General features: G+C 39.5%; 1 protein-coding gene across 2 annotated transcripts in view; it reads right to left on the bottom strand.

The window, feature by feature from the left end:
* PPP1R21 (protein phosphatase 1 regulatory subunit 21) overlaps positions 1–27,960 on the bottom strand; it is a 69,959-nt gene that overhangs the window by 23,330 nt on the left and 18,669 nt on the right. For both annotated transcript variants that reach the window (XM_023223833.3, XM_023223834.3), the window contains exons 5-14: positions 27,604–27,768; positions 27,372–27,430; positions 26,290–26,384; positions 22,656–22,708; positions 22,005–22,154; positions 16,792–16,893; positions 16,613–16,701; positions 13,208–13,344; positions 7,992–8,084; positions 1,978–2,105 (exon numbers count right to left, since the gene is read on the bottom strand). In XM_023223833.3, the coding sequence (XP_023079601.1) occupies positions 1,978–2,105; positions 7,992–8,084; positions 13,208–13,344; positions 16,613–16,701; positions 16,792–16,893; positions 22,005–22,154; positions 22,656–22,708; positions 26,290–26,384; positions 27,372–27,430; positions 27,604–27,768 (1,071 nt within the window). The remainder of the gene's footprint in view (positions 1–1,977; positions 2,106–7,991; positions 8,085–13,207; positions 13,345–16,612; positions 16,702–16,791; positions 16,894–22,004; positions 22,155–22,655; positions 22,709–26,289; positions 26,385–27,371; positions 27,431–27,603; positions 27,769–27,960) is intronic.

The raw sequence follows: 27,960 nt of genomic DNA, 5'->3' as shown, positions 1-27,960 counted from the left end.
AACTAACATTAGTTCAAATATTTTAGTTGAAAACCATTTATTAAAATTCCAGAGTGAAGATCAGATACCTTTCCTTGAGATGACGTTTTATGGTTTCAGGCAAAGTAAAGCTAAAATAAACTATGAAATATACAAGTATTTAATTATTTCAGAGTTCTCAGGAGATCGAGACCATCCTGGCTAACACAGTGAAACCCCGCCTCTACTAAAAATACAAAAACAAAATTAGCCAGGCGTGGTGGTGGGCGCCTTTAGTCCCAGCTACTCGGAAGGCTGAGGCGTGAGAATGGTGTGAACCCTGGAGGTGGAGCTTGCAGTGAGCTGAGATGGCGCCACTGCACTCCAGCCTGGGCAACAGAGCGAGACTCCGTCTCAAAAAAAAAAAAAAAAAAACCAGTTGGCAAATACAAAGATTCATAAAATACCAACATTCTCACTTTGTAGAATTTTTCTCAACTGAATCAAAGTTAGGATTATCCTCCGAAAGCATCTGGCATGCCGTGGAGGAAGGAGGTGAAAAAGAAGGCAGTGGGGATGGTCCTCTGGCTCAGGAATCCTGTCCACATAGATCTGTAAGCTGACAGAATCTAAAGATAACACATTTTAATCACGACCCCACACTATAGCAAGTGGTCACAAGACCAGTTCAACTTTGAAAAAGATGACACTGGAATGTCTAACATGATTTATGATCATTTCTGACTTGTAAATCACTTGAAGAATATTTGTTCCTATTATGGTCAACCTGTCAGAAGCAGAATAGTATATAAAGACAGACAAAGAGATAAGCATTTCCTTTGGAAATCACGCTCAGTCTGCTGAAATAAATGGGCTAAGATAGTTCTGAACACAGTCCTTTTGGTTTTATACATGTAGGACATTCTCAGAGAAATCTTAATCATTAAAGTTGTTGATGACAGCCACATGAACGCACACGCTGAGAATATAACTTCTGCTGAAACAGGAATAACCATGACCAAAACATTCTTTTTTTTTTGGAGATAGGGTCTTGCTCCGTCACCTAGGCTACAGTGTGGTGGCTCAAACACGACTCACTGCAGCCTCAACCTCCTGGGTCAATCAAGTAGCGGGGACCACAGACGCACATCACCATGCTTGGATAATTTTTTAATTTTGTAGGGATGAGGTCTTGACATGTTGCCCAGGCTGTTCTTGAACTCCTGGGCTCAAGCAGTACTCCCACCTCAGCTTCTCGAAGTGCTGGGATTATAGGTGTTAGCCACTGCACCTAGCTTATCAAAGGATTCTTAAAGAAACTGCACTTTAGTCAGTTTACAGTGAAAATTAAGTATTTAATGATCCAGACGATCATGACCTACTACTAAAGGTTCAACGAAAAGACACACGTTGCAGTTACTTTAAAGTACTTGTTAAGATACAAAACCACAGAGGTAGTATTATCACAAGTGTTACCCCCCCCAAAAAAATACAAAAACACTAGGAAGAAAAAAACAAAATATTAATGGAACGTATATTGTGGTGGGTTTGTTTTCTTTTTTTGTATGTTCCCAGTGTTGTATATGGCAGACCCTTCATATACTCAAGGATCTATATTGAGACTACCTAGAATCTTCTAATCATCCAATACTGCATTAAAACATAAACAGGGAGTGATCTATACACTCAAGACAAATGCTCAACAGTCATTGTCATATTGCTTTAAACATTAGGTAGGAGGCAGCATGCAGTGCATGTGCCTATAGTCCCCCGCCACCCAGGAGACTCCCCTGAGTCCAGCAGTTTGAGTCAAGCCTGGCAACATAGCGAGAGATCCCTTTCTTAAAATAATACGTCAGAGTAAATACTGGGTAGGAAGCAGAGGAAAGGGAGACAGCTTTATTTTACCTTAAACCCTTATATTCCAAAATCCTTTTACAGATCCATTTTCCTATGTCATTCAGAAAAAAAGCATATATTTAAGAGTTTTAACATCAATATAAGCCAGAAAAGAATTACCTTTCCGGCTCCATTTGTTAACGCCACTACTGATGACAGGATACAGTCATTAGTTGTTATCAGCTTCTGTGTTGCTGTTGGAAGTTCATGCTCTATTGTAGCTTTTTGACTATAATGTTTGGAAATATCTATAAAACCAATTAAATGAAAATTCATTATTGTCTATATGTAAGTCACATACAGATAACCACCCCATTCATTTCTCACATCTATTCTTCTAAATTTATAATGTAAATTTGACAAAGAATGGTCTCAAGTGTCAGGATTGCACTGAATATCAGTTAGGTCACAAATCTACATGGAAAGAACAGAGAGAAGTAAGGATCTCTGAACACCACCTTGGTTGTCTTTACTACAGCTACCAAGATTTCCTCATCGGAGTATTAATTCTAACATTGGGTAAATGATCCTGACCAGTATTTACCAGTTAAAAACCACTGTTTTGATAGTATAACAGGCATCAAGGAGAAAAGATCTTGTACTTATATAAACAACCCAAGAGGCTGGAAAGGAATAGCCAACACAACCACAATGTCTCACAATCACTACTGGACCGTAGCTAGTTTTCTAGTGCACACCCTAACTAGCAATGAGAAATATCTGCACAGCCAAATACGGATTGGATACTCCAGTGCCTGGCTTCCTGTGCAACCGTCTCCAGTCCAAGGATATTACAATAAAGGCCTGTAGTTAGGAAAGCATAGAAGAGGCATACATATATACACATATATATTAACTATATTATATATAATTGCACATATTAGTTAATAATATATTAATTGTATATACAATTGTATATATTAGCTAATATATGCAATTATATATATTTATATACGTAAATCACAAAACATGAAAATTTTTATAGCCATTTTGTACACAGAATATTCAGAATCAAGAAATTTAGTTGATTTTAGACTATAGATAATTAATGGAGGAAATAAGACTATTTGCAAAGAAATAGTATTTGAGATTTAACCTGAAATGATCATGATATTTTAACTCAAGATTACTATGGTCCATGAATGAGATTATTTTCACTAACGTTTTAAAACTAGGGAATTTAAAAATAATTAATATATTCCTATATTTATATACACTTGTATAAATACGCCTTTGATTTAGGATAGTTTTAGAGTTTCATTACAACCGTTAGCCAGTTTTTCCTGTTGTTAACATATTACATTACTATGGTACAGCTGTCACAGAAAAGGAGCCAACCAATTGGCACATTACTATTACATTCAATATATTTTTGAAAAGAAATTATTATCCTCAATATAGTCATAAGATGTCCAAGTATATAAAAATTCAATTAGGATGCTGAATGTTTTTTGTTATGTTTTCTATATTTTATTTTAGAGGCAGGGAGTATATGTGCAGGTTTGTTATGCGGGCATATTGTGTAATACTGGGGTTTGGACTTCTATTGAGCCCATCAGCCAAATGGTGAACATAATAGTGGGATTGTTAATACCCAGTAGTGGGATTGCTGGGTCGAATGGTAATTCTATTTTTAGAACTCTAAAAATGAGAGAAATCTCCATACTGCTTTCCATAGGGGTTGAACTAATTGACATCCCACCAACAGTCTATAAGTACTGAATGCTTTTTGCATAGAATTTGCTCATCCCTAACAAACATTTTTTTTCTACACATCAGTTTTACTCAATATTTTACTGGAAGTATACAATGTTATAATAATACAATTTGGCTGGTAAGCAATTGAGGTACTCATGAAAAAGGGACAATACTAAGAATAATGCTATTGTAGCTTGATTATAGTCATTCTCACAATCAAAAGGTTTACTCTTGGCAGGATGCAGTGGCTCACGCCTGTAATCCAGCACTTTGGGAGGCCGAGGTGGGCAGATCACTGGAGGTCAGGAGTTCAAGACCAGCCTGGCCAACATGGCAAAACCCCATCTCTAGTAAAAATGCAAAAATTGCTGGGTGTAGTGGCATGTGCCTGTAATCCCAGCTACTCGGGTGCCAGAGCCACAAAAATTGCTTGAACCCAGGAGTAGGAGGTTGCAGTGAGCCAAGATCATGCCACTATAGTCCAGCCTAGGCAACAGCAAGACTCTGTCTTAAAAAAAAAAAAAAAAAAAAAGTTTATTTTTAATTATTTAGAGTGTTCCTTGACATTAAATTTTAACTCCAAAATGTACAAAAGAATCATGTGGCTTAGACCATAGATTTATTTTTCCTTTTATGTTTCCCATGAGTCTACCAACTTTAGACCTCTGAGACTAAAGATCAAACAATTATCACTTAGAATATGTTCCTTGAAAGGGCTGTGTTTGCAGCACAACCCCCAAATGCTGAAGGAGCCGAGAAATCAAAGAAGGAGGCAGGCAAATCCAGTTTATTGGTATAGGAAGATTTACTAGGAGGAACTTACAGACAGAAGCATGGTCTTTGGTGGTTGCAAAACAGATCGCTGCATGGCAAACCCCCAAACGCAGGGCTTATATCTTGGGGAAAAAGTATGCGTGTTCTGGAAGGAATGTGTGGGTGGCTACAGGAATCACAGCCTGTGATTTGTAATAGCGTCAAAGTTTGTTTTGAAGGAACCTTACAGTGAATAGGTATTCCTATATAAAGAGTAATACATTAGGCTGGGCACGGTAGTTCATGCCTGTAATCCCAGCACTTTGGGAGACTGAAGCAGAAGGATCACTTGAGTCCAGGAGTTTGAGACCAGCCTGGAAAACACAGAAGGACCCCACCTCTATAAAAAAAAAAAAAAAGAAATTTTAAAAATAAAAAATAAGAAAGAGTAATATATTAAATTGACATTTTGGAGGCATTCCCAGACTCAGGGTTAGTCAGAAGTTACATGGTTGATTAGCATTTAAAATAAAGACACTCTTGGCCAGTGCGGTACCTCACGCCCATAATCCCAGCACTTTGGGTTGGAACAATGTGTACTCTGTTCTGTTTCTCATTGTACATTACAAGGAAGAGGGTAGAGAAGGGTAAAATACTATGTGCACTACTTTGCTAAATGACTTTATAAAGCAGTACAAGTCAGTTAATGTGATGCCTGCAGCTTTATTGTTTGAGCTGTTTGCTTTGGCTATTCAGGCCCCTTTAACGGTTTCCTGTGAATTTTCGGATTTTGACATTGGGCCAGGTGCAGTGGCTCACGCCTATAATCCCAAAACTTTGAGAGACTGAGGCAGACGGATCACTTGAGGTCAGGAGTTTGAAACCAGCCTGGCCAACATGGTGAAATCCTGTCTCTATTAAAAATACAAAAAAATGAGTCGGCATGGTGACGCACACCTGTAGTCCCAGCTACTCAGGAGGCTGAGGCAGGAGAATCGCTTGAACCTAACAGGCAAAGATTGCAGTGAGCCAAGATCACAGCACTGCACTCCAGCCTGGGTGACAGAGCAAGACCCATCTCAAAAAAAAAAGTATCTTTATTTTATAGCAAATGTAATACATATACACCATGGAATACTATGCAGCCATAAAAAGGAATGAGATTATGTCCTTTGCAGGTACACGGATGGAGCTAGAAGCCATTATCCTTAGCAAACTAACACAGAAACAGAAAATCAAATACTGCGTGTTCTCACTTGTCAACGGAAGCTGAATGATGAGAACACATGGACACATGCCAGGGAACAAGACACACAGGAACCTGATGGAGGGTGGGGGATGGGAGGAGGGAGAGCATCAGGAATAATGACAAATGGATGTTGGGCTTACTGTCTAGGGGATAGGATGATCTGTGCAGCTAATCACTATGGCACACATTTAACTATGTAACAAACCTGCACATCCTGCACATTTACCCCTGAACTTAAGATAAAAGTTGGGGAAAAAAAAAAGTCATCTGATGATGTGTATATATACTAAACTTTGGGAAACATTGGTCTATATATTTTCATAACTACAACTACAGACTATACTATAGTCACTTTAGAATAAAGTCGAAATCATTAAAAAAAAAAAAAAAAAAAAAAAAAAAACAGTGTCTTTCTTTTAAATGCTAATCTGCTATATAACTTCTGGCTAACCCTGAGTCTGGGAATACCTCCAAAATGTCTAGTTGATATATTACTCTTTATAAAAAAACATGTATTCACTATAAGTTTCCTCCAAAACAACCCTTGATACTGTTACAAAAAATCATAGGCTGTGATGCTATACCCACTTACACATTCCTTCCAGAGCACATGTACTTTTCCCTCAAGATATAAGCCCTGTGCCTGGGAGGTTGCAGTACAAAGACCTTCCTGTCTTATGACTGCCCCAACACCATTCTTCTGTCTATAAACTACCCCAATAAATCACCCTATACCCACAAAGTGGATTTGTCTGCCTCATTCTTTGGTTTCTCAGCTCCTTCAACATTTGGAAGTGACCACATATACTCCTCTTTTACAAAACAAAATGCCACTTGTTAAATAATTAAGTCACTTCTGTTTTAATTCCATGTTGGATACATATTTTTATAAATCCCTCTGTTTACACTGAGACCACGCTATCATCCAATAAATTAAGAATCCCTTATCCAAAAAGCTTAGGACCAGCAGTGTTTTGGACTTCAGACTTCTTCAGATTTTGGAATATTTGCGTATACATAAGAAGGTATCTTGGGGATAGGATCCAAGTTTAAATAAGAAATTCATTTATGTTCCATATATACCTTATACATATAGCCTGAAGGTAATTTTGTACGATATTTTTAATAATTTTGTGCATGAAACTAAGTTTTGACTACAACTTTATCATGTCATGTGAGGGCAAGTGTGGAATTTTCCACTTGTGGTGTCATGATGGCACTTGAAAAGTTTCAGATTTTGAGGCATTTTGGATTTCAGATTATCATATTAAGAATGCTCAACCTGTATTAGCATAGGAAAATTTATTTTTTTTTCACTTTATTGTTTCATTTTGTAGAGACAGGGTCTCCCTATGTTGCCCAGGCTAGTCTCAAATTCTTGGGCTCAAGCAATCTTCCCACTCAGCCTCCCAAAATGCTGGGATTATAAGCGTCAGCTATTGCACCCAGCCAGCAGAGGAAACATTTTAAAACAAAACTAAAAAACTTGTAGCTACAGAGGTACTTGAGGTTTCAATGGCCTCAAGTGCTTGGTAATACTGCTGAGACTAAGAATGAATCCCAGTGCCACAGATCAGGTCCCCCAATATATCCCTATTTTCCATGTTATGAAACACAGCTTTAGGTTTTTAAAAATAATTTTTAAATTCTGTGCAATTAGTAATTGGTCACTAATTGTTAACTAAACACAATGAATCATCTAGGCATCTGGACTATTTCCAATAGTCCTTAATGATTGCTCCTGTCCCTCTTCTCCTTCCCCTGCTTTCCCTACCCCAACAGTCTCTAAAAGGAAAAGAACGAGAAAAAAACCTACAAGCAATTGCAAAGTTGTAGATTAGTCAGGACTCAGAATCACACACTAAGAAGCATATGAAATGCTTTAAAAGGTTCCCCTTGGCCTTTCAGCAGACTACATTTTTAGGAGCACAGAAGCAATTGAAAACTGACCAAAATGTAAATCCAGACTTTCATTTCTTATGGCTATGCCCAATAAGACAGGACTTTAAAAGGCATTTAAAACATTAAAATGCACAGGATGGTGGAAAGTTAGTGTATTCCTTCTGGGGACTTGAGCCTTGGTTTCCTCAATTCCTTTGTGCTTGGGCTCTAAGAAGTGCAATGTATTTTGCAAAAGGCCTCTGAATAGCATGTCTGGTTTCGTACAATTCACACACCTGCCTAAAGTCAGTGTAATGTATTTCTGGCTAAAGTACTGTACACAAGGATTTCTCTTCAGCACTTCGTTTGCCTCCAGAAATAAAGCAGAAGGGAAAAGCAGAAGGCAGTGAGCTGTGCACTCAACATAAGCCAAATGCTACTAAGCCTTTATCTGGGGTCTATTACCCCTGGCAGTGTTTGTTTAAATCTTATTCAGGCAGATCGAAGGAAGTTGGGCAAAGGTTTTAAGCTTACGTTCTTTTTCAAGGCCTACCTTTCATAATGTCATGAAATCCATGCAGAGCAGCACCAACATTTGTTAACACAGAACTGTAGTTTGTCCGAAGGAGTCCATCTGGCTCTGTACCTAGGAAATCAAAATCACAAATCTAAGCATTTTCCTGAAAAATGGACTGCCCACTGTACCCCTCTACTTTAGAGAAGACAGAGAATGAAGACTGCTTGTAATATGCTAGAAATAATGGCTCTTAAAATCTTGGCAGATACATTCAGACATAATGGTGATACACATAAACACATCTAAATGATTTGCATCTCCTACGTCCACAAATATTTCTTAATGGTTGAGAAACAAAATTCAGTTGTTAGGCAGGATTAAGTCTGTCATAATTCTTTGCAAAACGAAAGTCTTTGTGAATTTTTACCTTGTTATTACATAAGACATTTTTCATTCCCTACACATTATTTGTCGAACATCGCTAAAACACTCTTACCCAAATATCACAGAGTTCTGCTTCTGTCGTGTCAGCATGAGGAGCTCTGTGGACCTGCTTGCCCTCTGCAAAACTGGTAAAATTTGCAAAAAGGACAATCAAAGTCTCTAGAAACGGTTCTAAGGGCAACACAGCACATGATTTACTCAAGAAAATCTGTAACAACTCAGCAATAACAGTGAGTCTATGGTACTTAAACCAAGAATCACTACCTCCCTCCCACAGCTCAGGGAGAAAGAAACTCCATTCCCAATAGGTACAACCAAGAATACAGGACTTCCTCTCTCCCAACTCCTAGAGAGGTCTAGATTTCTCCTCTTACTCCCAGCTACCTGTTACTGAAGCTAAATTCTGAGCAAGTGTGGACAGAGGCGGGAACGTTCCCCTTCTTTCACCCAGCCCCTACTCCTAGGATGGAGGCTCTACCTTGGGCATGGTGCTGACAAGAAAAGTGGGGCCCTGATCACCCTTGCCCCAGCTCATCAACAGGAGTTCCACCATGAAAGAGGCAGACCAAGGAGACCAGGGGCTGCTGCCTACCCCCTCCACTAAGTGCTCAGTTTCTAACAAGGGGGTGCCACTTAGAGAAAAGTATGACCACTGTCCCCAGCCCCCAGAGATTTAGCCCAGGAGATAAGCAAGCCTTAGAACAACAGCTCTGAATCTCTTCTTAAGGAACTGACTCAATTTGTAATAGAGTGTGGAGACGTTCAAGCCTAAGGGTGTACTCTAAAAAATTACAGCTGTGGTGAAAGCAATGAAGAAGAAATTGGTAGATGTATTAGAGATATAAGTTAAACTGTGGGCTGGCTGGTTTACCAGAGAGAACCAGAAACAGAAATAGCTAACAAGAGCCCTCCTGGGGTCAGAATGAAGCTCAAACACTGATCTCAAAAAACTATCCCTGCTAGGCGTACGCTAGGTCTATAAGTATACCTATAAAAGAGCCCAAACTGAATTGATTCCCTGAATAGACAATTGATGCCCCACAGCATATTGAAAATGAGAGCAATCAATCAGCAATCAGCGGAGCTTAAACCTGGGTGTGATCAAGGAAGGAGACAGTGAAGGAGAGCCCGGCCACCATCGTCATCCCAGGGTGACTGTGTGCATGCCCAAGGCTGAATCCTCTGAGAAGCAGCATCATGGCACAAAACTTATATGCTAAAAACTAGAAGATGTGTTTAAAGAAATTAAAGAGCTACATAAATGGGAAAACATACCGTGTTCATGAATCAGACGACTAAGCTTAGATGACAATACTCCCTGTATTAATTTCCTAGGGCTGCTCTGATGAAGTACCACAAACAAGTTGGCTTAAAACAACAGAAATTTGTTCTCTCACAGTTCTAGAGGCCAGAAGTCCAAAATCAAGGTGTTGGCAAGGGTCACACTCTCCCCAAAGGCGCTAAGGGAGAATTCTTTCTTGCCTCTTCCAGCTTCTGTTGGCCCTCGGTGTTACTTGGCTGTGGTAGCATAATTCCAATCCCTGCATCTGTCTTCATATGGCCTTCCCCCTCATGTCTCTGTCTCCAAATCCCAAATTCTTTGTGTCTCTGTCTCCAAATCTCTCTTTCCTTATAAGGATCCCATTCATTGGATTTAGGACTCTCTTTAATCCAGTATGACCTCATCTTAATTTGATGACATCTGCAGAGATCCTATTTCCACAGGAGATCACACATACGGGTACTGATAGTTAGAACTTCACATATTATTTTGGGGGACACAATTCAGCCCACAACCGTCTCCAAAATGATGTACAAGTTCAATGTAAATCCCTATCAGAATCCCAACTGACTTCTTTGTAGAAATCGACACAAGCTGATTCTAAAATTCAAACGGGATTGCAAGGGACCTCAAATAACCAAAACAATCTTGGAAAAAAATAACAAAGTAGGAGGACTCACACTTCCTGATCTCAAAATTTGGTATAAAGCAACAATAATCAAGATATTATGGTACTGGTGTAGGACAGATCAATGAAATAGACCTGAGAATCCAGAAATAAATCTATAAATCTACAGTCAACTGATTCTCCACAAGGGTACCCAGACCATTCAATAAGGAAAGAACAGGTTTTTCAACAAATGGTGCTGGGACAACTGCATAGCCACAGGCATCATATACAAAAATTAACTCGAAATGAGGCTTGGTGTGGTGGCTCACGCCTATAATCCTAGCACTTTGGGAGGCTGAGGCAGGCAGATCACCTGAGGCTAGGAGTTCGAGACCAGCCTGGCCAACATGGTGAGACCCCCCCCATCTCTACTAAAAATGCAAAAATTAGCCAGGTGCAGTGGTGCGTACCCATAGTCCCAGCTACTCAGGAGGCTGAAGCAGGAGAACCGCTTGAATCTGGGAGGCGGAGTTTGCAGTGAGCTGAGAGTGTGTCACTGCACTCCAGCTTGGGTGACACAGTAAGACTCTGTCTAAAAATAAATAAACAAATAAATAAATAACTCAAAATTAATCATAAACTGAAGTGTAAGAGTTAAAACTATAAAACTCTTAGAAGAAAACATAGGGTAAGTCTTCATAACCTCAGATTTGACAGTGGATTCTTAGATATGACATCAAAAGCATCAGCAACAACAACAACAACAAAAATGGAGAATTGGACTTCATCAACATTGAACACTTTTGTTCCTCAAAGGACACTATCAAGAAAGTTAAAAGACAACCTATAAAATGGAAGAAAATATTGTAAATCAAATATCCAGTAAGGGACTTGTATGTATAATACATAAAGAACTCTTACAACTCAATAGTAAACAGACAACCTAACTGAAAAATGGAGAAAAGACCTCAACAAACATTTCTCCAAAGAAGATATACAAATGGCCAATAAGTATATTAAAACATAGTCAACATCACTCGCAATCAGGGAAATGCAAGTGAAAACCACAACGAGATACCACTTAGTACCCACCAGAATGGCTAAAATCAAAAAACCAAGTAACAGCAAGCACTGAAGAGGATGTGGAGAAATTAGAACCCTGAAACACTGCTGGTAGGAATGTAAAATGGTACAATACTTTGGAAAACACTCCAGCAGCTCCTCAAACAGTTAAGCAGAGTTGTCACATGACCCAGGAATTCCACTCCTAGTTATACACCCCAAAGAAATGAAAAGAGATGTCCACAAAGAAACTTGTACATGAATGTCAATAGCATTATTATTTGTAATTGCCAAAAGGTAGAAACAACCCAAATGTCCACTACATGACAAATGGGTAAGTAAAATATGATACATCCATAAAATGTAATATTATTCTGCAATAAAAAGGAATTGAGTACTGATACATGCTACTACTTCCATGAATCTTAAAAAGCATGATGCTAAGTGAAAGAAGTCAGAAAAGACTACATACTATATTATTCCATTTACATGAAATGGGTAGAATTGGCAAATATATAGACAGAATGTAAATGACTAGGGCTTTCGGGCTAGGGAGAGGTGGAACAGGGGAATAGGAGGGTGATAGCTAAAATACACAGGGTTTCTTCTTTGGGTGATAAAAATGTTCCAAAATTTACTGTAGTGACAACGCACATTCCTGTGAATATACTAAAAACCACTGAATTGTAAACTTTAAATTAACAAATTGTATGGTATATAAATTACATCACAATAATGCTGTTAAACCAAAAATCATAGTACCAGAAAAATTATGGCATTCTTAAAAATGTCATTTAAACTGAGCTCCAATCAGTTACCCGAAAATACTTCTTTTTTTTTTTTTTTTTTTTTTGGAGACGGAGTTTCGCTATTGCTGCCCAGGCTGGAATGCAATGGCACAACCTCACCTCACTGCAACCTCTGCCTCCCGGGTTCAAGCGATTCTCCTGCCTCAGCCTCCCGAGTAGCTGGGATTATAGGCATGCACCACCACGCCCAGCTAATTTTGTATTTTTAGTAGAGACAAGGTTTCTCCATGTTGGTCAGGCTGGTCTCGAACTTCTAACCTCAGGTGATCTGCCCACCTCAGCCTCCCAAAGTGCTGGGATTACAGGCGTGAGCCACCGCGACCAGCCCTGAAAATACTTTTTTTTCAAGTTAGGCCAAACGGGAACAAATGGCATTTTTACTACTAAAGCTCCCCTATGCTACTTGTTGGAAAGCTGCTAAAAATTCTTATGATTTTTTCCTTTCCACACAAAAAAGAGGAAGGAAGGGAAGGGAATTAATATTTAATGCATGTTCAATGTCTGACATTTTACCCACTTTCAGAAACAGTGTTGCTTTGTTGCCCAGGCTGTAGTGCAGTGGTGCGATCATAGCTCACTGTAGCCTTGATCTCCTTAGCTCAAGTGATCCTCCCACCTCAGCCTCCAGAGTAGCTGGGACTACAGGGAAGTGCTACCACACCTCACCTGGATAATTTTTAAATTTTTTGTAGAGATGGGGGTCTCCCTGTGTTGCCCAGGCTGGTCTTGAACTCCTGACCTCAAGCAATCCTCCCACCTTAGCTTCCCAACGTGTTGGGATAACAGGTGTGAGTCACCTGGCCCCGCCGTACATTCTTAATTTAACTCAATAATCACAACATTTAAATCCATCATATAAATGGAAAACCAGAAGTCCAGAGAGCTCAAGAGTTTTGCCTAAGGTCATAAAATGTATTTGAATTCAAGTTTTCCTGACACCAGATCCTATGCTCCTCTCACTCTACTTAGCCAAACCACCTCCCTTTTCCAGCTTCTTGTACTCTTAAGTCCTTGAAGTTGACCCTTAAGCAACAAACATACTTACTTGGCAAGGCAAGAAGAGCTATGTAAGTCTGCAGCTTCTCAAACACAGCTGTCATTTTTTTCATGTCCTGGGACAGCTCTAGATTCCTGGCTCTTAACGCAGATGTGCAAAGAGAGGATTCACATTCTTCTTCTAAACTAGGAATAGGCAGATTTTCAAGAAGTGAGCATCCCAAACAATTTTCAATTAGCTATTAGCAGCCAACTAAATTCTCAAATAACTATATCCAAAGAGAGAAACTGCAGAAAAAGGAATTTGATTTCATCTGTATGGCTCCATTTTTTTACATCATGATACATACACTGTTTGCTGCAAATACCAATGGAATAAGAGAGAATTAAATGGAGTAACAGATAAAAAGGCACATGTCCATTATCTTTCCATCCTGAGAGCAGCACAAAACATTAGAATATTTTTAATTTTCTTTTTCTTTTTTTTTTTTTTGAGACGGAGTCTCGCTCTGTTGCCAGGCTGGAGTACAGGGGCACAATCTCGGCTCACTGTAACCTCTGCCTCCCAGGTTCAAGCCATTCTCATGCCTCAGCCTCCTGGGCTGCTGGGATTACAGGTGCCCACCAACACGTCCGGCTAATTTTTGTACTTTCAGTTGAGATGGGGTTTCACTGTGTTGGCCAGGTTGGTCTCGAACTCCTGACCTCGGGTGATCCGCCCGCCTCAGCTTCCCAAAGTGCTGGGATTACAGGTGTGAATCACCGTGCCCGGCCACATTTTTAAATATTCTAAATGTTAAAAATCATTAAAATATTTACAGGAAAAAATTTTCACAGACTAAATTCCTAAAGAAAATGAATTAAAGAGGAACTGGTATTATTAACACTTACACTAGCAAGAGAATCTAGAAAATCTTTTCCAGTATATACAGTTTTTCAAAAGCCAAACAGATTTACAATCTAGAGGCTCAAACTTAAAAGTAAATGCTTAACATTCATAAAATGCATTTTACCATTTTTGATTTTAAATAGTTACTTGGGAAAACTTAATTATAAGGTTTTTTAAAAATGTAGTATCTTAGCTATTCATTTTAAAATGTGGAGGTAATCAAGCAAAAAAAAAAAAAAAAAGGTTTTTAGACAAAGCCAGAAAAGGCAGCATAGGAATCATAATCATATTCATTTCCTCTCCCTTGCAACTTCTCTTCTACTTTATTTACAGCAGACAGCTTCATTCCATTCTAAGCCCATTTACTGCTAAACAACAGGTCCTCTTGTCAATTACAGTGGTATTTAAATCAATGCCCCCAAAATTGCCAAAAAATATTAGTAACTCATGAAGCAGGGCTGAAAGCATATGGGACAGAACATTCCAAAAGTAGAAATCTTAGCTTAAGAAAGAATTCATCCAGTGTTTTAAAAAATATAATCGTGGAAAAAATGAAGCAAGATAAAATTCATAACTCTTTCAAATAGTAAATACTTGTGCAATGGTTCTTGAACAGATTCTTTTTAAACATAAGCCAAATCAAAGTTACATTCAACTTTAATATTAAACTTCTAGAGTTGATTTTCAAAAAATCTTTATACTGAACTATAACATGTAAGGATCTAAAATAAAACTATTAGTTCATAATGGTTAGTTTAAGCCATAATTATCTGATTCCCAGTATTTCCCAATATCCTATCATATGCACAAATCATAGAATTTGGTTACTGAAATACCTTGTAAGGTTAGAATTAGGAGAGAAGATGTCTCTTAATATATATTAATTTTTTTAACAAAATTTTATGTTTGAGACGCTAAGCTTACTATTTTAGTTTTACAAGGAGCTATGATATAATTACTTATATATTTTCTTTTCTTTTTTTTTTTCAAAGAGACAGGGACTCTATCACCCAGGCTGGAGTAACAGCTCACTGCAGCCTCGAACTCTTGGGCTCAAGTGATTCTTCCATCTTAGCCTCCTAAGTAGCTAGGACTGTAGGCACACGCCGCTACCTCCAGTTAGTTTTCTTTTTATTTTCAGTAGAAACAGGTCTCCCTATGCTGCCCAGGCTGTTCTCAAATTCCTGGCCTCAAGTGATCTTCCCGCCTCGACCTCACAAAGTATTGGGATTACAGGCATGTGCCACCATGCTGGCCTATTTTCAGTATCTGTAAGTAATTAACGTTTTTTTTTTTTTTTTTTTGAGATGCAGTCTCAGTCTGTTGCGCAGGCTGGAGTGCAGTGATGTGATTCTGGCTCACTGCAACCTCTGCCTCCCAGGTTCAAGTGATTCTCCTGCCTCAGCTTCCCAAGTAGCTGGGACTATAGGCGTGTGCCACCACGCCCAGCTAATTTTTATATTTTTAGTAGAAACAAGGTTTCACCATGTTGGCAAGGCTGATCTGAAACTCCTGACCTCAGGTGATCCACCCTCCTTGGCCTCCCAAAGTGCTGGGACTACAGGCATGAGCCACTGTACCTGGCCAACCTACTTATTTTCTGAATTTTATTTTATTATAAAATATTACTTCTCTTATGTTCCAGTTGTATTGTTCTTTGAATTTTTTTTTTTTTTTTTTTTTTTGAGATGGAGTCTCGCTCTGTTGCCTAGGCTGGAGTGCACTCGCGCGACCTTGGCTCACTGCAACCTCTGCCTCCCAGGTTCGAGCGATTCTCCTGCCTCAGCCTCCCAAGTAGCTGGGACTACAGGGATGCACCACAGTGCCCGGCTAATTTTTGTATTTGGAGAAGAGATGGGTTTCCCCAAGTTGGCCAGGCTGGTCTCGAACTCCTGACCTCAGGTGATCCACCCACCTCAGCTTCCCAAAGTGCTGGGATTACAGGCATGAGCTACTGTGCCTGATCTTTTTTGTTTGTTTATTTTAAAAAAAGGGCTAAATCTTAGAATGGAAAGATTTAAATGAAATGGGTGTCTTGGTAGTTTTAAACCAAAAGTATCAAAACTTACAAGCAATATTATCAAATTTCCAATAATATGTATTATTTTTTCTGCCTTTCTAGAAATACTTAAGGTAGAATATCAAAGGTTAATAAATGACATATCCTATAAGGGCTAGAGTAGACAAGATTTTTAGTTTACAACAAGTCACTAATAACAAAAATAAGAAAATATGCTATTTCAAAGAAACCTAAAGTTTATAGATCCTAATGTAGAAGGAAACTATTATTAACGCCCATCTAGATGTTAACTGCAAAAGGATAATAATGGTAACCACAGCAGAGAACAACTGAAAATCCATAACTGACAGACTAAAATTCAACTTTCTTAAATTTAAGTTTATGTTGCTCAACCATGCTGTCCTTTTTCATGGAAGTGCAAATAAACTGTGGAGCAGAAAAGTCAGGCAGATGACAAGAGGCACATTTTACTATTTTATTAACGCCAGCCCAGATCAGGTTACACCCACAATTTCCCAAGTTCCCTGGCCTCTGGGGGTAACTACCTTTTTAACTGATAGGGAAGAATCTTCCTAAGAAAACATAGGTAGGAGGTTAAGTGTTCTGAAAAAGTTTTCAATTTCACAGTTGTCTCCTGGAAAAGAAAAATAATTTCAAGGTTAAAAGTGCTACTGGACAAAAAGGAGCTCCCAGTTCCCAGAAGTAAAACAAGGAAGAAAATTACCAAGACAGTCACAGTATCCTCAGTGATACTTTCAAATAAATGAAGCATTCCTTCCTCAAGAGGGCGGACATAGGACGCATTTTCATGAAGGTACTGTGAGAACTAAACAGGAGGGAAAGTATTGTGAATTAAATCACTGGAAAGTAACAAACATCAACACATTTCTAAATGGACCCACCAAATTATAAACCTAAATTATAAACCTGATAATGGCTCACTGCAGCCTCAAACTCCTGTACTCAAGTTTTGGAAACATTTTTTTGGAAATCTGGCTTAAAAGCCAAACATAGATGCTCTCCTCTAATAGTCCCAGATGATACCCCCAAGTCCCTATCCCATTCTAAATCGAGGAACTAGAAGAGGGGTGACACAATTAATAACCAGGCATCAGAGGAAATAGAGAGGGAATATTGCATTAGAACCTAGGACGAACAGGTCAGCATCCCTGAACACCTGCTTCTCCATAGGGGTCCCAGTATAAAAACAAACAAAAAAGACTTGAAAATCAAGACTGTATGACAAAAATGTTTGTGTCATATACCCAATTTTTAAAAAACAAGCCTACTGAGGACAGCTTATTTTAAATGTATACAATATTTGGGGTTAACAAATTCCAAGGATGTAATTATCAAAATGAGGATATAGAAACCTTTTTTTTTTTTTTTTTTTTTTATGAGACAGAGTCTCACTCTGTCCCCCAAGCTGGAGTGCAGTGGTGGGATCTTGGCTCACCGCAACCTCCACCTCCTGGGTTCTCAAGCAATTCTCCTGCCTCAGCATCCCAAGTAGCTGGGACTACAGATGCACACCACTACGCCCAGCTAATTTTTGTATTTTTAGTAGAGATGGGGTTTCACCATGTTGGCCGGGCTGGTCTTGAACTCCTGACCTCAGGTGATCCACCCACCGCAGCCTCCCAAAGTGCTGGGATTACAGGTGTGAGACAACATGCCCAGCTTAAAAACTTTTTATAACTGTCACTAATAACCTTAGTATTTATAAGGGACTAATTCAGTATGAAGAATAGCTTCAGAAAAAAAATCCTATAGGCATTTGGAAAATTTATAGGCAAAAAGATTATTTTCATTTATTAAATATCTCAATTATCTAATATTATATAATAGCTCAAATTTCAATTTCTCAGTATAGAAATATAAGATCTCATTTTGCAGAAATGTGATTCAACTGACCCCATCCACTACAAACTACACAGATACATGGCCCTGGGTAACTTACTTAATCTCTCTGGGCTTCAATCTTTAGAGCTGTATAACATAATGCACTCTAAGCTTACAAGTCTAAAGGTCTACTTTATGATGCTATGAACAGGTTTAAGCACTCCAGTCGTCTTTTAACAAATGGTTTCTGAATCTCCTTCAATAATATAGACTTATTAGAAAAATCACATAGGATCTTTTATAGGTCAAAGCACCAAAGGTAAAGTATTGAGAAATATATGAATTATTCAAAGTAATGAAACGTTTCAAACAAATTAAGATTAATATATTTGATTCTCACTATGTGGGTATAACATGGCAACAAGCTAAAATAAAATTCCAATAATGGACAAAGAACCAGTATTGGATGGAATATACTATCCAACACTGGTTAGCATGTGTGTGTCTGTGTGTGTGTGTGTGTGTACACTATTCAATATATTGATATGGTTTGGCTGTGTCCCCACCCAAATTTCAACTTCAATTGTATCTCCCAGAATTCCTAATGTTGTGGGAGGTATCCAGCGGGAGGTAACTGAATTATGGGGGCCAGTCTTTCCTGGGCTAGTCTCATGATAGTGAGTAAGTCTCACAAGATCTGACATGTTTATCAGGGGTTTCCACTTTTGCTTCTTCTTCATTTTTCTCTTGCCGCCATCACGTAAGAAGTGCCTTTTGCTCCCACCATGATTCTGAGGCCTCCCCAGCCATGTGGAACTATAAGTCCAATTAAATCTTTTTCTTCCCATTCTCGGATACGTCTTTCAAGTCTTTATCTGCAGTGTGAAGATGGACTTTTACATACACACACACACACACATATATATATACACACACACATTATTTTTTCTTTCTTTAGACAGGGTCTCACTCTGTTGCCCAAGTTGGAATGCAGTGTCACGATCTTGGCTCACTGCAACCTCTGCCTCCTGGGCTCAAGGGATCCTCCCACCTCAGCCCACCAAGTAGCTGGGACTACAGGTACAAGTCATCACACCTGGGTAATCTTTGTATTTTTTTTTGTAGAGATGGGGTTTCACCATGTTGCCCAGGCTGGTCTTGAACTCCTGAGGTCAAGCAATCCACCCGCCTCAGCCACCCAAAGTACTAGGATTACAGGTGTGAGCTACTGTGTCTGGTCAGAAAATATTTTTTAATATTACAGGAAGTATAAAAGAAAGCATAACTACATTAAACTGTTGCAGTACTGTCTTCCCTATCCAGGTCTTCTGAAAGCTTTCTCCCACAGTGATATTAAAGAATATTTCAAAGGCCCACTGTTTAATTTTTACAAACTTCAATAGATGTGTAGAGTCAGACCAAAACTGATGAAAGCCAAGCACCTACTGATGGCTTCCTATGTGTAAAGCATTAACGATGATGATCCTAAGACCAAATCTTTATTGGGTGCTAGTACTACACACCACGCACTGTTTTTAGTGTTTTACATGTATTATCTTATTGAATCCTCAAATACGCTTACCTGTGAGGCAGGTATTCTATCTCCCGTTTTAAAGATGAGAAAACTGAAGTGCAGAAAGAGTAAGTGTATTTCCCAAGAGGACATAACTGAGAAAGTGGCAGAAATGGACTGGGAACCCAGGAAGTCTGACTCCTGAGTCCAAGTCTTGGGAACCACAGACATAAACACTATTCAAACCCTAAAAATACTGCATGATGCACAAAAGAAGCAGGGAATAAGAATCAGGTTATGTAGGATGAACGGCATGACTCACATTTCAGACTGCCACATCATGAGGCACTTAGAGCACACATGTATAGCAATTTCCCTCAATTTCCACCCTGGGAGAGTCAGATTCTAAGATGGTCTCAATTGTCCCCACCTCCTGGTATTTCTGGTTTTGTGTACTACCCTCTCACATTCTTTCAAGGTGGTCTGGTCTGGGTGACCAACATGATACTGGAGAAGTGATGATGTGTGACTACCCAGGCTATGTCATAAAAGGCACTGTGGCTTCCACCTTGCTCTTAGATCGCTCGCTATGAGAAATGCTAGCTGCCATTTATGAGGACACTCAAAGAGCTAGGCAATAAGAAACTGAGGTTCCCAGCCAACAACTAGCACTAACTCACCAGGAATGTGAGTGGGCCACCTGGGATGCAAATACCCCAGCTCCAGTGACATCCTGACTGAAACCTCATGAGAGTTTATGAGCCAGCTAACTAGCTCCTCCATTCTTGACCCACAGCCACTGTGAGATAGTGAATGTTTGTTGTTTTAAACTACTAAGTTTTGGGGTAATTTATTACATAGCAATACATAGCTAATATACTCACAACATTTATTTTATCCTTTTCAGTTAAATGAAATTTTGTAAGCTACCTTCAATTGTTTTTTAGAATTAGCAGGGGAGAAAAAAGGGAAAGAAAGAAGCAAAATCTAATGGCTCAAGAAAAGCACATAGACTGAAGGAAGTGACATTTTTAAACCCTGTCTGAACTTCACAAACCCTGAAAATGCCCCCCAAGCTCAACTGGATAAGCAGTTTGTCTCCCACTCCATAACTTAGCAGGAAGGAAAAAGGTCAACTATACCACACAGGTTGTTTGACTCCTAAACATGCCCAATGACGAAAGTTACACTAAATCAGGGAGAGAAATGCGAGCAAATTAATTTTCCCAACAATAAAATGGCACTTTTATGTCACCCCCTGATCAAAAAGCTATAGAGGCCTCAATCCTACAAACAAAGTAAAGGTCTATGTCTTGGCCTGCCCTTAGATGCCTTTTAGAAACTGGAGCCATTTTTTCTCTTTCAACCTTACTTCCCATTCCTCCCTTTCCGAGGACTTCACATTCCAGTCAAGATAGTTTGCTCATTATTCCCTCCCCATGCCTCACCCTGTTCGCAATACCCACACTCCCTATGCTTTCCTGCTCATGATTTTGTTCATATCATTCTCTTCTGGGGGAAAAAGTGTATCCCACTTCTCCCCTCCTATTCAAACCTTGCTAATTTTTCAAGACCCATTCAAATCCCCAAAGAATCTTTCCCAGACATAACCGCCTACAGCGATTCCCTGGTGATCTCATACCACTTACTGGCCATAACACTCACTCGCTCACACTGAGGTCTTTTAAAAACTTCCCTAAGGCCAGGCACAGTGGCTTACACCTGTAATCCCAGCACTTTGGGAGGCTGAGGCAGGCTGATCACTTGAGGTCAGGAGTTTGAGACCAGCCTGGCCAACCTGGCAAAACCCTGTCTCTACTAAAAATAGGGAAAAAAAAGAAAAAAGAAAATTAGCCAGTGTGGTGGTACACGCCTGTAGTCCCAGCTAGTTGGGAGGCTGAAGAGGGAGGATCACTTGAGTCCAGGAGGCGGAGGCTGCAGTGAACCAAGATCACACTGCTGCACCCCAGCCTGGGTGACAGAGCAAGATTCTGCCTCAATTAAAAAAAAAAAAAAAAGGAAAAAAAAACCTCCCTGATAAGGTTTGTCTCTACGTCCCTACCCATATCTCATCTTCTAGCTCCCATAGTTCCCACATGTTATGGGAGGGACCCAGCGGGAGACGACTGAATCATGGCGGTGGGTCTTTCCTGCACTGTTCTCACAATAGAGAATGGGTCTCATGAGATCTGATGGTTTTAAAAATGGGAGTTCCCCTGCACAAGCTCTCTTTTTGCCTGCCGCCATCCACGAAAGATGTGACTTGCTCCTCCTTGCCTTGATTGTGAGGCCTCCCTAGCCATGCGGAACTGTTAAGTCTAATAAACCTTTCTTTTGTAAATTGCTCAGTCTCCGGTATGTCTTTATCAGCAGTGTGAAAACGGACTAATACACTTCCCTAGTATTTAATTTCTTAAGAATCTCCATTTTTGCCATATTTTATTTTGAGAGTAAAAACTATGACTTTGGGTTTTTTTCATGTCCTTTGCAGTTCTTGGATGGTGCACAGAAGAGGTCTGAAAACAAATAATATCTACCTATTTTTTTCAGGGCAAACAAAATGTATTCTGAATTAAATTTACCTTCTGATTCAATGGAGATATAGTGTCGATGGCAGAATCAACAGGAAAAATCTGAATCCTCTGTTCTGTGTAGGTATGAAAGTTTAGAAGAGCCGTCACAAGATCCTGAACAAAAGCCAGGGCCTGCCCAGCAATATCTCGCATCTTCAGCTTTAAAATGAAAAATACACAGTTAAGGTCAACTCTCAAATTATTATCCTAAAAGAACTTTATTGAGTCTGTTCTGGAGAAAACATTTGAATCCTAGCGTGATTATTCCTTAATTTAAATTCATCTGCTCCCACTTGAATTTTAATATTCCTATCTAAGTAAATTAGAAAGCCACCAGTATAGCAAATACACCTCCTGCACTTAACCCAGAACACTTAAGTATAATATAGGCCTACCAACCTACAAAAGAGTATGGCTCAAACCATTAATGCATCTCATAACTTATTTCTAATGTTATCAGACAAGAGAGCAAAAATCTGTGTTACTTATGAATGTAATAAAAAGCAAGCTACATTTGAATAAATGTATGAGAAACACGTAAAGCAACAGTTAAACGCAATGACAGAATGCACTAAACAGAGTTCCAAACAACTAATTCTTGTTTCTGGAAAGTTTGATGTATACATAACTGAAAATAAAAACATGTACTTCATTCTTTACCTGGTGTCTCCTATTGTGGAGTGGAACGTTCAGAGCGTTATACTGACTATATTCTACAAAAGAAAAATAATGTACATTAAGTCTCTCATTTCACATATACCAGCTTAAATGCAATATAACGAATGCTCTGAAGCAAAATCAGCTTTGCAAAAGAATTTAAAATAATGAACAATACAGAATAACAGAATTTACATAGAATCAGTGGTTTCTCAGATAAAGTAATACTTCCCATCTTTTTTTAACTTCAGGCTTAAAAAAACCCAAACAAATCCGGTGTTTCCATTTCTAAGAAATCATTTCAAACACTGCTTTCGGGCTTATCAAGACTACTTAGAAAGGCTCATGATGTTCTTGCTGTTTTCAGTCATTCTCCCTTCTAAAATAACCCTCCACAAAGCCACCACAGTAATCAGCAAAAAATACCACTGTTTTCCTGACACGACACTACCGGAAAAATCTATCACTGTCTGCCACTGTGGATCCCAATGACTCAATCCTAACTTTCCTGGATGGCATCACTATCTTTCTCTGTCTTCCTCTCTATCCTGGTCTGTCGCTAACCTCTGACAGCTTCCTCACACCTATCCATACCTCCTCAACCTCCTCCTTAATGAGCTGCATCTTTCCTCATCTCTACTCATCCCTTCAGCCACTCAAACCTGCCCTTCTCTGCCTAGGTTCTCTGCCTGACTCTGCCCAGTCAGAATGACCCCAGTCCCAAAATACAATTTGGAAGGCTCCTGTGGCATACTCACCCAGTTCCCTCTTATGTCTCCATTGCTACTCACTGGGCTATGCATTACCAGCTTGGTCTCCTGTTCACCAACACCTCAGGACACTTCTACCAGCCATCTTTCAGCCTTGCTTGTTTTGCTTCCCAGCCTGGTCCATTATTTCAACAACGCTTTTGCTAACACAAATCCCAAGTAACGTCCACTACAATTTACTCTGCCTAACTCCAGGGGGCTTCAACTCTACTCAGTAATCCACAATTTCATTGCCTTGTGCCTATTTTATTTCCCATGACATCTATCCCAAACCTTTTCTGTTTTAAGCTCCTAATATCATTCCTCCTCTACTCCCTGCTACCCAATGGATAGGATGGCCTCTCCCTACGCTACCAAGAAAATCACAGCCAAAGCAAAAGAGTTCTTACACTCCCCACCCTCCACTTTGGTCTACTGCTTGCATATCCTTTCCTCAGCTAACCGTCCTCCTGGGCCCTTCTGCTTCTGATTCCCTCAGGACCTTAGGACATAATCACTCCCTGCTTCTCTCTTCAGTATCTCCTCACTACAAATAAAGCATTTGCTGCAGCTCATTTAACTCTGTCTCCACAGTGAGTCTCTTCCATTACTAATCACACTTAATTCTCTGCCCTGACTCCTGTCGCCAGCACACGCAGCCTTTTCTTTCACTTTGTCCATCTGTCAGGCTCTCATGCTTCTCCATTTCCTTCATTTCCACTGCTCAAAAAATAGCATTGCTCTGCCTGTTTCCTCAGCACCCATTCACCTCAACTCCCTGTCCTGGCAATCTAGTGTCAACCTACACCCTGCATAGAAGCGCTCCTCGCAAAGTATACTAGTCCTCTCGAGGCCACAAAATCCAGTCACCAAACCCAGTCGCCTTGCTGCATCACTCTCTGACCTCTCTACAGCAATGTGCAGAATGACCTGCACCATCAGACTGAAACTGCTAAAACTCCCTTCTCCAGCTTCTACTTCACCCCATTTCCACAGCTCCTCTCCGCCTCCTGATCACCGGGATGGAGAACTCACCAAGGACCCTGCACAAGCCTGACTGCACTGTGCGCCCACCGCTCCCAACATGAGGGCTCCTCTAGCCCAATAGTGTTGACATCAGTTTCTCTCCTGAAGTCTAGTCTTTCATTTAGAAAGGCACACATCAACAGTTACATAGATACATATGAACCCATCTGTCAGAACATTAAACAACAACAAAGTTAACCTTGTTGTCTCTCCCACACACCTGCTCCTGTCTACCTCTTTTCTTTCGGTCAGCTGCATCACCATCTTCCCCATCACTGCCTCCTTCTCCCTTGTCTCCCTGAAAGGACCAATCTATTCCCTCTCTTTCCACAAGATCTTCCACGTCTCCCTAACAAACCAGGCTAAGCCTCCATAATAGCACACCAGAACTATCATCACAATAGTCTTCGACTCCCTTGTCCCACTCCAAGGCAATCTACACTCTGTTGCCAGATTAACCTTGTGAGTACACATATAGCAACATAATGTTTCCTGGCTCAAAAACTTCTCCAACAACCCCATGGCCTTATGAATTAAGTTCCCCGTCTTTAGCCCAGAACACTAGGGTCCAGTCCCACCCTACCTTTCAGAACTTAACATGTCCTTGCCCTGCACATCCCACCCACCCTAAGCCTCCTGTCATACTGGATTACTGCTCCTGAGGGCATGATGACACCTTTTGTCCTATATACCATACTTCAAGTAATTCCTTAGATTTTACCCTTATCTCTGCCCAATAAAACCTGCTCACACATCCAGGCCCAGCTCAAAGCACCCTTTTTCTCGGAAGGCTTCCCCACACCACACCACCAGCTACCGATTTGTCTAGGCACTTGGCAAATGCTCTTTAAATATTTCAGGACTGAAAGTAATAATCCACATGTGACATGAAAGGGACCTAAAACAGGGTGACAACTAGTATTACAAAAGCAAGGATAAATCCATGATCCAGAAGGAAATTATTAGAACCTAATGATTGAGACAAGGCTTAAAGGGAAAATGTAATGCCACAGTTTCAAATCCAGTGAATCCAGTAGTATTTACATTAATGTAGAAGCTAGAAACAGGTGTTATTTTCAAGGGGGAGTTTAAATTTTTGATACAATGATGACATGGGCTGATTTTAATCTTAAATCGAACTCCTATTTTTTTTTTTTCCTCTTTTTTTAGGTCTTCCCTAAACAAATTTAGGGGAAATAAAATATTAATTTCAATCATGTGATTACAGAAAAAGGAAATGTGCATCAATTTGAATGTAAGTTTCAAAATCCAAACAAGCAAATTTTTTCTTTGCTTTTGAGGTTTTGACTTCTTACCTAAAGGTTGCAAATTTGGCACCTATTATACAAGTAAAGTAGTATTTTTTAACTTCTTTTTTGCTGTTCTTGGGAATGTAAATTACCAAACCATTCCCAGGGTGCACAGGAAGCAAGGCTTAACCAAGTTAGCTTCCTAGCTATCGCTGGGAATTGACCAAGGGGTAGGACATCACTTTGAGAAGATTTAACTCCCACCGCCAAACCTCATTTCCCCTACCCCAATCAACAATTTTTCTTGTACAAATATTCAACTATTTTATGTACAGGTTTTTTTTTTTACCTTGGGAAATGCTAAATACATGCAATCAAAAAATGTGGATTTGGGCTTCTTCCAAGCAGACCGGCTTTGGAGTAGTTACAAGACAGTTTAAAATCTTCTTGTTAAATATTATTGCCACGGCTGATCAAATGAACAAAAAGAAAGCAATCCACTGTTGGGCCAATTAAATTTTTTGCCCAAAAGATCAGAAATTACTTTAATTAGTTGGCTACCACAGAGAGATTCAAAGTTACAAATAATGGAAAACTATACATAACACCTACTTGTATCGTTAAAAGGTACTTTTTCATTGATGATTGATAAGGATTCCTCTAATCTACCTGACAAATCTTCATGAAGATTCTTTAACTGTAATTGACTGCAAGAAAAAAATACAAAACCACATTATCACCAATCTTTGAGTGAATCCTCATTTATCTGTTACCTCAACAGCTTGGTAGTAGACTTCCAGAGAACTGCACCTGACATTTGGGATACTCTTGGCAGAGAGTTGTTAAAAGATGAAGTTAACAAAAACGCTAACCTGGCTTCTCAAGTCCCAGGGACTTCTGGAGAATGATGTGGAAGTCTGGAGAAATTTATCATGGTCCCAGTGTCTTAGCCAACCTTACATTTATTTCCCCAAGCTCAAAGTAATCTTAGAGCCACTTCAAAGTCACAAATGTTCTCATTACAACACGTAAGTATTCACCCTAGTATCACTGTAGACTCTTTTTTTTAGTACCTATTATATTAGCCTTCTTTTCCCCTTGAACTCAAAAGCTGATAATTTCTGGGTTTGGTTCAATTATGCACACAGGTACACATCTATCATGCATGTAATTCTAACAATGCAACAAAATTGATATGAGAAATTCACTTAGTTGATCCTATTAAAAACTAAAATATTATTATCAAATAAATGTTAGAGTATACCTTTACCATGCATTACTAATATTTTGATTTTAAGATTTATATATCTCCAAATTAGATCATGTAACCTCTATTTTATTCAAAATGTACCATTAAAAGATTGATATGGTGATTATCAGTTTTCCTTCCTGGGACTATCAGAGGCCCCTTCTGTTTAGAATAGTTTCAAACAGAAAGTCTCCAGTCTTCAGTACAGAAGCTCCAGAACACTATCTGCCACAGCCCCAAACCCTTGCAGGCTGAGGACTAATACACAGGCCACCCTATCAAGAATGCCTAGGGCCCCGGAGATCCCAGAATTGAAAAGGACCCTGGAGATGACTCCCATTTTCTCCTTTTAAATGTAAGACAGGACAGAGGAGCTGCTACAACCAAAAGTCATGTCTTCTGAGTCTTGCTTCAGAACCCTCTTGGAATTCAAGTTTCCACATACCATTCTTCCGTTCGAAGTCGACATTCCTTGGCTTCCTTTTCTAGAGTCTGAGATTTTACCTGAATTTCAGAAGAAAAAGAAAAGTAGATGGCTCAGGCTACAGATAGGAGCACACTTAGTAAGACCTTGCAGGCAATAGTCTCAACAGAAATGACTAACTCTAAGTGCATAGACAATTTATTAATATAAAAGTCGTAATTATTTTTTAGTGTGCTCTCACAATGGGGCTTACTTCTAGTTTAGCCTTGTCATTCTGCAGCTTCTCAATGGTTTCCATGTACTTCCGGGTGAGACCGTCAACCACAGCTTGGTGCTGGGCTGCTTCTGTCTCCAGAGTGGCCAGCCGACTCCTCAGCTCTGCTTCCACATGCTTGTGCTGCTCATCAGCTTCAAAAAACTAAAAAGAGAAGACCATTTTCTCTTCTCACAATATCCTAATATACATAAATGAGAAAAATAACAGCAGTGACTATTCACTGAGCAACTTCCATATGGTTCCATACACTGACTATGTTAAACCCACACAGGCATTATCTCATTAAATCCTCACAGTATATCAGAAGTAGCTACTGTTATTCCTCTTTATAGA

Source organism: Piliocolobus tephrosceles, chromosome 15 (assembly GCF_002776525.5).
Source record: "Piliocolobus tephrosceles isolate RC106 chromosome 15, ASM277652v3, whole genome shotgun sequence".
Classification (NCBI taxonomy): Eukaryota; Metazoa; Chordata; class Mammalia; order Primates; family Cercopithecidae; genus Piliocolobus; species Piliocolobus tephrosceles.
The sequence above is the reverse complement of the archived record's forward strand: the minus strand, read 5'-3'. Positions and strand labels throughout refer to the sequence as shown.